This window comes from Alosa sapidissima, chromosome 8 (assembly GCF_018492685.1).
Source record: "Alosa sapidissima isolate fAloSap1 chromosome 8, fAloSap1.pri, whole genome shotgun sequence".
NCBI lineage: Eukaryota > Metazoa > Chordata > Actinopteri > Clupeiformes > Clupeidae > Alosa > Alosa sapidissima.
Window position 1 is genome coordinate 27388257 of NC_055964.1, and position 12500 is coordinate 27400756.

Consider the following 12500-nt stretch of genomic DNA (forward strand, 5'->3'; position numbering starts at 1 on the left):
CAGAATTAGGCCAATATCCTCTTCTAATTAAAATTAAAAAAAGGGCAATCAAATTCTGGAAACACCTCAAATTAAGTGACCCACACTCTTTCCATTACAAAGCCTTGCAATACCAAAAGTTGAGCAAAGACAAGACCTCTCCTACCAACCTGGTCCACAGCCAACCTTTTCTACTAACACATACTAACACCCCAGGCGTGCAAGACCAGGTCCAAATTACCCAACATACTCCACCAAAGCAAATTTCCTCATATTTAAAAGATAATTATTATCAACATTGGCAATCAAAACCAAATCACAAAGCAAAATGCAATGCTATTTGGCCCTAAACAGAAAGTATACACTTGCAAATTACCTGACTAAAATTACAACATTTTGACGAAATACAGACTCAGCAACCACCGCTTAGCTATAGAAACTGGCAGACACAAGAAAACCTGGCTGCCCAAAGAGAAACGCTTTTGTAAGCAGTGCAATGGCAATGTTGTTGAAACTGAACTCCATTTCTTAACAGAATGCAAAACATTTCAAGCAATCCGTGAAATCTACTTCCCAAAATTTGAAGCAAAATATCCTAATTTTATGACTCTACAAATCCAAACCAAATTACCTTTTATTTTGGGTGAAGACAAATCCAGCTGTATCATAGCTGCCCCGTACATCCTTGCCTGTCACCAACTGAGGGACAGTGAGTGACTTACATTGAACCTATTTGTACATATCCTCACACAGAAACACACACGCACGCACGCACGCACGCGCACACACACACACACACATATTTATCTCTAGTCACACACACACACGCACCCTCACTATCCTCTGTTTAAAAATTAAATGACATTACGATAATTTATACTATAGGCTGCCTATATAAATGTCTGTTTAGGCACATAATTCACTGTTACATTCCTTGTCTGTTGTTATGTCAATGTCTTATACCTGTATGTTCAATGTATGTAATAATTGCTTTGGCAATACAAACTATTTGTCATGCCAATAAAGCACCTTTGAATTTGAATTTGAGAGAGAGAGAGAGGAATAGAGAGATTAGATTAGATTAGATTTGATCTAATTAAGATTAGATCAAACACTGGGCATAAATAATAAGAGTATATACCTCTGTGCTATCTATATACCCCCAGTAGACTCCCCATATTTGAAGAGGACATTTTTGAAACCCTTCATTCAGAAATTGCCTATTTCCAGAGCCAGGGAAACATACTTCTAATTGGAGATTTAAATGGACGAACAGGAACTGAACCTGATATTGTTGACCCACAGGGAAACAACCATGTATTTGGCCAGTTTCCCCTGTTTACCACACCAACCATCACCCACCGGAACAACCTTGACTCTTGAAATAAACCAAAGTGGCAAGGAGATAGTGCAACTCTGTCGAGCCTTAGGCCTAATGGTAGGCTCAGAGGGGACTCTTTAGGGAGATACACATACTCCTCAGCTCTTGGATCCAGTGTAGTAGACTATGCAATCACTGACATGGACCTCTCCACTATCAGTGCATTCACTGTCAGAGAGCAATCTCCCCTTTCAGACCACAGTCAGATCAATGTGTTCTTTAACCTCTCAGGTCAAAAGAGCAACACAAAAAGTGAACCTTGTAAACTATGTGATTCACATCCCACTTACAGATGGGCCCCAGACAGCAGAGACAAGTTCATCATGGCCTTGAACTCACCTGATCTGATAAATGACATATCAATATATGATCAAAACAAATATACCCTTGGAAGTGATGGTGTAAACAAGGCCGTAAATGATATCAACATGATATTTCATGAAGCAGCTATCAAAGCTGACCTCATAAGGCAAAAACGGAAGCCTTTAAAAAGAAAAAAATCTGACAAATGGTTTGATCAAGAATGCAAGACCATCAGAAAAGACCTGAGAAAAATAGCAAATGAAAAACATTGTCAACCAAACAACGCAGCCTTAAGTATTCATTACAATGAAATTCTAAACAAATATAAACATACAATTCGGAACAAAAAACAAAACTACAGCCAAAAGCAACTTGAAGATATTGAGAAAGCCATTAATGAAAATCAATTCTGGGATACGTGGAACAATTTCAACACAAAGGAACGACAAGCATTACCCATCCAAAATGGCAACATCTGGAAAGCACACTTTGAAGATCTATACAAAAACATACCAATTAATGACCTCAATTCAGATCAACATTTAATAAAAGAAAAACTCCAATCATTAGAAGAAAAATATTGCGCTGTATGGTAGTGAAGTGTGAGGTCCACTCAGTCATCATAGCTATACTCACTGGGACAAACACACAATAGAATCTCTACATGCTGAGTTCTGCAGATACATTCTACAAGTACAGAGAAAAACACCAACAAATGCATGTAGAGCAGAATTAGGTAGATACCCACTAATCATTAACATCAACAAAAGAATCACCTTAAATCCAGCCCACAAGACACCCTTCATTCTAAAGCCCTCCAAACCCAAGAGCTGAACCCAGAAAAAGTCCACTACATCAGTTGTTGCAGAGACTAACTGCCTTGCCACACACCCACTCTGATCAGGCTCACAACAACACTGTTTCCAAAAAAACAATCAGAGTAAACCAAATTATGAAACAATGTAAAGAAGCCTATTTGGAATACTGGGAAGAAGAAACTACAAATCAGCCCTAAACCGAGAATATAAATTAGCAGAATATCTTAATACTGTCAGAGATAGAAAACAGAGACTGACCCTAACCAAGTACAGGCTAAGTGACCACAAATTGGAAATCGAAAAAAGGAAGACTCAGAAAATCATGGCAACCAAAAGAACACAGAACATGTGGTTACTGCATGACAGGTGAGGTTGAGACAGAGATGCACTTCCTCCTACAATGTACATCCTTCAATCAAACAAGAAACCTTTTCTTCAACAAATTTAACTCAGAAATTCCTCATTTTAATGAACTTAATGACATATCAAAATTAAAGATACTATTAGGAGAAGGAGATAAAGCATATCTTGCTGCCCAGTATGTATCAACATGCCACAATCTGAGGGACAATATCGATAAATAAACACACACACAGACAGACAGACAGACAGACAGACAGACACACACTGCATTTTATTTTACTTTTACCTATTTATTTTATTCTTATGAAAATATGACTGCTCCGCTGGCTGCAAAATACGTTACAGCTTGCCACGACATGAGGGACAGTGAGTCGGACACTTTGCCACAATGCCCGACCTAATGTCTGTACTTAATCCATTGTATTATAATGTGTATGTTGCCCGTGTGAGTGTGTGTGTGTGTGTGGAAAAAGAGAGAGAAAGTGAGGGTATACACGCAATTTTTCATGTTATTGTTTCCCTTAATGCTGTCAATGTTCTAATTGTTATGCTGTTTTAATTGTGCTTTGGCAACACTGTACTTACTTACAGTCATGCTAATAAAGCAACCTTGAATTTAATTGAATTGGATTGAGAAAGAGAGAGAGAGGGAGAGGAATATAGAGAGAGAGAGAGAGAGAGAGAGAGAGAGAGAGAGAGAGAGAGAGAGAGAGAGAGAGGAGTGAGAGAGAGAGATAGTCAAACAGGAGAATGTGGGACTGGTAGAGAGAGATGTTAACGGTGGAGAATAGGCTCGGCAGCACCTTGCCACTGCATACTGAATCACTGGGTCAGTCCCTGGCTGCCCTGTCACTGCAAGCGCCTCATGCTTATACATCCTTAGCACATTCGTGTGGATCTTTGATTTAGTATCTTTTACTGTCCATATTAGTCATGTGGATTTGTCATTTTATCATCTTGTTTACGTTGTAGTGTATGTTGTGTGTGATGTGTGTGATGTCTTAAGCTACTGGGACCTTCAATTTCCACTTGGGGATCAATAAAGTATCTATCTATCTATCTATCTATCTATCTATCTATCAGTTCCCTGCTTAACACACATGCACATCACTGCTCAACAGGCGCATTACAACACTGACGGAGAGGAGGGATGACGCCTGCATGTCCAGCTCCACACAGACACACACACACACACACCACAACATTCCCACTAAAAATGTATGTGTACACACACTACAATACACACAGGTAGCGATAGTAATGGGCTGCCTAACACTGACCTTGTCTGGCGGAGGCTTGTTTGTCCGTGTGTGTGTGTGTATGTGTACCTCTGAGAAGACTGCCACCATCCATAAAGGTAAACAAAATATTTACATAGTACTCAGTCATACTGTGCATTCTACACACATACACACGCATAAACAAACACACAACATTTTACCTTTTTTTTACCAGGCAGCAACACACGCACACCACTCAGACACACCAAAACATTTACATCCATTTGACTCTCATCAAGCAGCTGTGGCATGTCACTTATAGTTCCTTGATTACAAACTGTCTCAATTTAAAATTCAGGGAAAAAAAAAACAAAAAAACCAACAGTAGTGTAATTTCATTTTTAAAGCCTCCAGGTGTCTGTCAGAGGGTTCCTCACAAGAAAACACTGCATTCTCACAGCAACTCACACTGAAGTGGCGACTGCATTGCTGGCATTGAATATTCACTGGTTCATCACTCATCCCAATTTCAGCATTAAGACTTAATGAACAATCAATTATCTCTGAACTAGTTTTGGTAAAGAAATACTGTGAATGAATCTGCTGCCGAAGTTTCACCAGAACACGTGAACACCAACTAAACATTACTATAACAAGTGAACACCCCCCAAAGCTTCGCTTTGACAGATGAACACCAATCAAACCTTAATTATAACCACCAGGCATTTTTCCTGAGGGCTTATTATGTCAATTAGTCCTTCTCAGTCTCAGCAGTCTACTGTTGGAGTTTTTCTTAACTTTTTCTGTTTACCAAACAAGCGTTGCAAGCGCCTCATGCTTAATCACCCCTAAGCACACTATGTGGATACTGTTTTAGACTTGATTTAGATTTATTTAGTATAACTTGTATTTTAGTATATTCTTTATCTTCTACTGTCCTTATTGCTTAGTTGTGTTTTTTATATTATATATTTCTATTACTTTTTCTGCTGTTAGTGCATGTTGTGTGTGATGTCTGTATGCTACTGAGACCTTTAATTTCCCTTTGGGGATCAATAAAGTAAGTAAGTAAGTAAGTAAGTAAGTAAGTAAGTAAGTATCTATCTATCTATCTATCTATCAAATAATTAGAGTAAGACATTAATGACTTAATCATTAATTAATAATTAATGTTGATTACAAAGGTTGATGACATATGTATAATATGTGTGAAGCACATGACTCGATCCGTAATGCCATCAGTTCGCCCACTTACTGTATGGGAAACTCATCGCCTGCCACGCAACTGAATGTCTGCTGACAGACCAAGGGAATCTTGGCAGTGCAGTATGTCCAAATCTCCACAATAGCCTGCTGGCCACAGGTCCGGGAGCAGGACGGCGATGATGGCAGTGTAGTCAGGAGAGAGACATGGGCTGCTGTCTTTAAAAGCCAGACCCACTGATCGAAGAGATGAGTCACTAGCCATTTCAACGGCTAAATGGTCATGAGGAGAGGTGCTGCTGGTGTGTGTGTGTGCGTGCATGTGTGTGAAGTACAAGAGATGAATCTCCACATATAACTAACAACACCCCACCCCCCCCCCCCCCCCGCTCACTCACTCACTCACACACACACACACACTAATATATGCCCAATCACATCCTTGCGGACCTCCATTCATTTGGCTGAGTTCTGTGCCTTGGCCCGTATTGAGTGCGGGAGGAAGAGCCCACTAAAGTGCCCCTGCTGTGAGTGGAGGGACCCAGTGATGGAGGCTCCTGGGTGAAAATCGACTGCCATAGAAAACTCCGCTCTCTCAGCGGTGATTAGAAGCCTGCTGTGACACACTGCATGCTTTGAGGAACTGACTGAGAAGCGGGAACACACACACACACGCACTTACGTACACACATTTACACACACGAACAAACATTCGAGTAGGAATGCGTACTCGGACTCCTCCAATCACATAATGGCCCTTGCTGGCTGGCCACCCCCTGCCAGGTGTCCAGTGCCTTGGTAGCCTGGTCCTACCAGACTTGTGTACATTTCATAATGTACAGAGAGTCTGGCCACTTTCCATTGCCAAGCGTTAACTTCCTTGAAGGCGAGTACTCTGTTGAAGTTTAAAACTATTGGATCTGCCAATCGCCTGAAATGGCCTGAAAAGGCCAATGGCCTGAAAAGACCCGCGAATATACCGAAATCCCAGACGACGTACTGAAGGAAAATGAAAATTGAGCGGAAGTACGTAGGAGGGCGGAGCCAGGCTAGTGCCTTGGACAGCACCTGTCAACCCAAAAATCTGCACAGCCACACAAACTGTGACAGAGCACATCTGAACTGTACTTGTGGATTTCTATTTCTCAGTGTCCGTGCTGCTGGTCTCAGATGGTCTGAACACTAGGGTTGGGTATCGTTTGAATTTGAACGATTCCGATTCCAATTCCGATTTCTTATTTTGATTCCGGTTCCTAGCGATTCTCGATTCTGATTTTTTTTAAGAGGCTGGGTCAAAAAAAGTTTAGGATATTTTAAATGAGCTAGCTAACCAACGGTCTTTCTCAGGGTATCTGCACATTTTCCAAATGCAAATTTAAAGACTTTTAAGTCTATACCACGGCAAAAAGATATACCGGTATATGACTTTATGCAATAGTTTTTTTTCCTACTAATTTTAACCCCCACCCCATTTTGGATGTCTACAGAAGTTACCAAATATATTTTGGCGAAAGAAAAATAATTGTGTGTGAATTACCTTCAAAGCTATAAATGCCCAATTTTAGGGTCTGGGCTGCTTTTGAAGCTGGCTGTACATATTTGGTTTTGCTTACTGCTGAGGCTGACTGTTCTTCACCTGTGTCTGTAGTAGCCTAGGCTACTTGCCAAATACATGTGCACTGGACTGGATTCCCTTCAATATTTTTTTCAAAATTAGACTAAGCTATTTACATATTTTAATAAGCCTACTTTATATAATTTACTATGTGCATCTATTGTCCAATATGCAGCACAGCAAATTAAAGTTAATCCACTACTTTACATTTTGCATACCAGTTGTATCTAAACCAACCAAAGCTTGACTGAAACATTGTAAAACCATTGACTTGTTTTAAATTAATAAAGAGACAGGTCCTCCTCGCATGATCCTGCTGAAAACGGCTGGTTTCATCTCAAGCACGCACGTATTATGAACACACGTTTTTTTTTTTTTATGTAGCCAGTCGCCGACATTCAAAAAATATGCGGTTATAGTTCACAACTTTTGCGAAGTAGGCCTAGCCTACTGGGAAACGCTGGCAAGCAAGCTGCTGGCAGATATTACAGGTAGGCTATTATAACTTAGACAGATATTTTCTTCCCTAGGCTAGGCCAGCAACACACGCTGGAAAGATGCAAACAGATCAACTTAACATATACAGTATTTCCTCCTGATTGCGAAGCACTGCACATAATTTGACCAGCAGTCTTCGCATCCATAGTTTGTGAAACGATGCTGCGTCCGAGAAACGATGTTAGATGCCAAGCGCAACCCCAAAAAGGAGAACAAATGAGCGTACGGCTTGATTCTGCGCCGGACACCGGACAGGGCTTTTAAAATCCATATGTCCGGCCTAAATTCGAACGTATGGCCAACCTATCACTCTTTCTCCCGCTCATTCTACCGTAGGCTTCCTCATTCCACGTAGGCTACCTGTATATCTCTCTGGCTTCAGCTACACCACGAAAACGTCAGGCATATTATTTTGTACATAGGCCTACTATATTATTACTGTTTTCACTCCTTTAACCACACCCGTGAAAAACATCTTCACTCTGCAACCACTACACTTCCTCCCGTAGCCTAATAGCCTAGTCACTTATACAATTGCGTTTTAAATACACGAAACTGGATTGAGACATCACTCGCTCTCTTGCACTCGCTGGCGGTCCCATACGCACATTTAATACCTCTCTTTCGAAAATTCAGTTGTATTTAAGACTATTTAAGGATCCGCAGGAACCCTGCTTTCTGAATGAAATAGTCTGACCTTCTCCATGAATTTTAATTCTATGAACTATGCGCTTCTTCGTTGTTGTTCAGCCTTTTCTTCTTCCGGTCGGCGGACTGGTACCCGTAAAATTATTAAGAAAGAAAGAAAGAAAGAAAGAATCTATCCATCTATATCTATCTAATGAGATGTAATAAAGACAATCTTGAGTCTTGAATCTAACATTAGTACATGCACTGCCTTGTGTGTATACTGTGCATGCCCCTCCTCCCCCAGGGCTGATGCCCTCCCAGGCTGGTCATCCTACCCCATATGATGTCCATGAGTGAGACCCTGGTGTCTGCTGCCCTTGCCTCCCATCGCTAGCGCTAGACGCCCTCCCCACCTGTGTGTGTGTGTGTGTTGTGTGTGTGTGTGTGTTGTGTGTGAAGGCCACTCCGCGGGCTTTACCGGCGATGCTGGCGAAGATCTCGCTGATGCCGATGAGGACGTACTGAGGCACCTGCCACCAGATGGGCAAGTCGGCGGCGTAGTAGGTGGCGTGGCCAAACACCTGGTCAATGGTGCCGCGGCTCCTTATGATGTCCAGGCGCATGGTCTCCAGGATACCTGCCCAGGAGGGAGCAAAGACAGCCTGTTAGAGTGGTGTGTGTCTGTGTGCTGTATGTGTATATTGTGTGTGTGTGTGTGTGTGTGTGTGTGTGTGTGTGTGTTGTGTATGTGTGTGTGTGTAACCAAACTGGTGTGCTGTATGTGTATAAATGTATGTATAGCTTTTGAAGAGGGCTATGGCGTGTGTGTGTGTGTGTGTGTGTGTGTGTGTGAGTGTGTGTGTGTGTGTGTGTGTGTGGAACCGAACTGGAAAGGAACATCAAGTACATCAAACAACACAGTTGTCCAGCCCTCGCACCGCCCACACATCAGTACTCCCTATCAGACTACTATAGTGCCACTGCCAGGTCAGCCGGAGTTCTGTGGTGACCTTTCACAAAGGTCAGGGCGTGTTAGAAAAGGATAGTCCACTGTTCTTAAGGCAGGCTGTGGGAGACATGCCAGAGCGAGGCTATTTTACCAAGGGCACGCTTTAGAATGGAATCTACATTCCACTGTGCATTCCAATACGCCAAATGTCTCCTTTAGAATAGGATAGGAATACAATAATTCCTACTAAGGATGTCTGAATGACACACAGATACAGACCTACAGACCTGCACACACATACACACACACACACACACACACACACACACACACACACACACACACACACACACAAGTTGATATATACCACAGAAATAGGCACAGTCTAGCGTCCTACGTACTCGCCACTCCCGACCTGTAGCGCGACAATGTGACGTCATTTCCTCTGTCGCACGAGAAATCAGCCTCGCACAGGCAGGTCGTGCACAGGAGATTTTTTTTCAGATGCGCGCAACAAGCAGGATGAGCTTGAAGCTAAGATCAGGGAGCATGCGGGCCTCTATACAGACATCAACCACATTCAGGCATTTCATATAGCCTAGCCCACATCTTAAATAAACATGATGTTTGAATAGTCAGTTTGAGAAGAGAGGGAAATTAACCTGGCTAGGTTACTAGCGAGAGTTCGTGATTTTTAAATAGTTTGCTGGATAAGTTAATGAAGTTACCAGAGAGAGATGTAACACAGGGAATTAAGATGAAAGAACTAGGACCCAGGGAAATGCCAATAATCCAGCAAAAGGTAACAAAGATATTTATTTTCAACCAAAGGATATCTGCTAAGACCTGAAAAAAATCTCTTTCCACCTTAGGAAATTACACAAACTCATCTCAGCACCAGCCAGCTAGCTAAAATTTCCTTTGGGATGAATAAAGTAGCCTGCCTGCCTACCCATCTACCTATCTATTTATCTATCCATCTAGCTGCACACACCTTAGAAACTAAATGGTAATGATGGTAGTTGTGAATAGCAGCAACCGAAGTCTGAAGTATCATCACAGAGGGCAGTTTTTACTGCCATTGAGGCCGATGCCAATTCAGGAGAATATTGCAACTAGTGTCGCGACCACCACGCGTGAGTATAAATGGTTACCGGCGCTCCCGTGACATCACATTGTCGCGCTACCGGTCGGGAGTGGCGAGTCTGTAGAAGCTTTCTGGGAGGTGTGTGTTGATGAAGGGCAGTGGTGTTGGCACTCGAGTGGGTACAGCAGGCGCAGTTCTGCCCTCGGGCTGACCACAGGTGGCCTTCCGATGAACCGCCTAGCCTCATGCCACCTGCTGGGCACTTCATGGATTTCAAGAGTACACTAACACACACACACACACACACACACTTGTCGCTCTCTCCATCTCTGTCTCTCTCCAGCTCAACCAACGCACATACATAGTCAGTTTCACACAACGCACAACAGTATAAATGGAAAAGGATGGGAGGATTATACCTATACACAGATATTCACACACACACACACAGTGGAGTCCTAGACAAAATTTGCACTGGTCTCACAGTCTGATGAGCACCCAGCATGAGCTATTGAGGAGTAAACACACACGCGCACACACACATGCACAGGTAGTCATGTACACAGGTTATATTAATGGGATTATGTGAGAATACAGAATTATTTTGGGTGTGAGATGTTTGTGCTCCTTTCTTCTCACCTCAATAGCATGACTCAGTGAATTGTTTGTGTGTGTGTGTGTGTGTGTGTGTATTACTGCATGTGTGTGTGTGTGCACATTACGTGTGTGTGTGTGTGTGTGTGTGTGTGTGTGTGTGTGTGTGTGTATTACTGCATGTGTGTGTGCACATTACTGCCTGTGTGTGTGAGAGAGAGAGTTTAATGCTGGGGAAGAAAAGTAGACACATTATACAAAGGCTTATATTGATTCAAGGTGAGGGCACGAATGGTTTCAGTGTAACGTGTCAGCACTGCTAAACTCTGGGATGGCAAGAGATGCCAATAAGTGCATTAGAGAGAACACACACACACACACACACACACACACACACACACACACACACACACAGACCATTGTGTGTGTGACTGTTGACATGTTGATGTGGAAAGAGCACACTGCCTTGGGTAGGTTATGGTTTATTGATGACTACGGTGTGTGTGTCTGCATAGCATCGGTGTGTGTGTGTCTGCATAGCATCAAACTGAATCTTACAAGGGTGGCTCATTCCTTCAGGCACTTGTTATTCTCTGATCTCTTGATCGCACACACATACACACACACACACTTCCTGAAAGCTATCTATGTGAGAAACAAGTTTTGATGTACATCACACATGCAATGGAAGAAAGCTATGACTATTTATACACGACTGACGCTTACAACAAAGAACACACCTACTACATCAGACAGACTCTCTCTCTCTCTCGCTCTCACACACAATCAAACTCACACACAGAGACACTCAGGGACATTCAGAGAACATAATCACACTCACACACACAACTTCACTGAACACACACATATCTTCACATGAGGGTCCTAGCAGTTAATGAGGCCTTTCACATCCTCTTCAGTAATTGTAATCCCTGTGAGCACTAGCTAATGCGCGCATGCACGCACACACGCACACACACACAAACTGTGGCCACACTTATACCTTATACCTATAGATATATAGACTTTATTTCTGCATTGTTGCACTGTTGGACTTACTCATTTGCACTATCACCATGGCCACTATCACCATTGCACTATCACCATGACACTCATTAACACAGAGCACCTTAGAGCACCTTACCTTACTATGCACAGAGAATCACAGGCTCAGTCCCTGCCTCAGTCATTGCGCCTCTGATTGATTAATCACCACTATGTGGATACTGTTTTTAGAATTTATTTAGATTAAGTGTTAGTTAGTATAATTTGTATTTTAGTATATTCTTTATCTTCTACTGTCCTTATTGTCTAGTTGTGTTTTTATATTATATACTTTAACTTTTCTGCTGTTAAAGAATGTGTATGTGTTGTCTGTATGCTGCTGAGACCTTGAATTTCCCCAGGGGATCAATAAAGTATCTATCTATCTATCTATCTATCTATCTATCTATCTTCACCATCCTCAGTCAAGCAAAGGTGTGAAAGTATGTGTGTGTGTGTGTGTGTGTGTGTGTGTGTAAGCATGACAATAAATGAACAAAGCTGTGATATAGAGGGGTGAGTGAGGCCTAGCAGGCACACCAGAAGAAGGCCTGTGGGTTACACAACTCTTGGTGTGTGTGTGTGTGTGTGTGTGTGTGTGTGTATGTGTGTGTGTGTGTGTGTGTGTGTGTGTGTGTGTGTGTGTCCTTGTGTCTCTCACTATGAAGTGTGTGAGCTCATTTAAAACACTAAGTGATAGTATCCGTCTTTGTGTGTGTGTATATGAGTCAGTGAGTGAGTGAAAGACAGACACAGGCACAGACACAGACACACACGTGACACACAGAGAGGATAAAAGAGGGCTAAAGACATGCA

The 12500-nt window shown here is 42.2% G+C and overlaps 1 protein-coding gene across 1 annotated transcript in view; it reads right to left on the reverse strand.

Annotated features, from left to right (window-relative positions):
* The window catches only part of slc15a4 (solute carrier family 15 member 4), a 58405-nt gene that overhangs the window by 21483 nt on the left and 24422 nt on the right, over positions 1–12500 (reverse strand). Inside the window, exon 7 of the mRNA XM_042099916.1 lies at positions 8489–8647. Coding sequence (XP_041955850.1) covers positions 8489–8647 — 159 coding nt within the window. The remainder of the gene's footprint in view (positions 1–8488; positions 8648–12500) is intronic.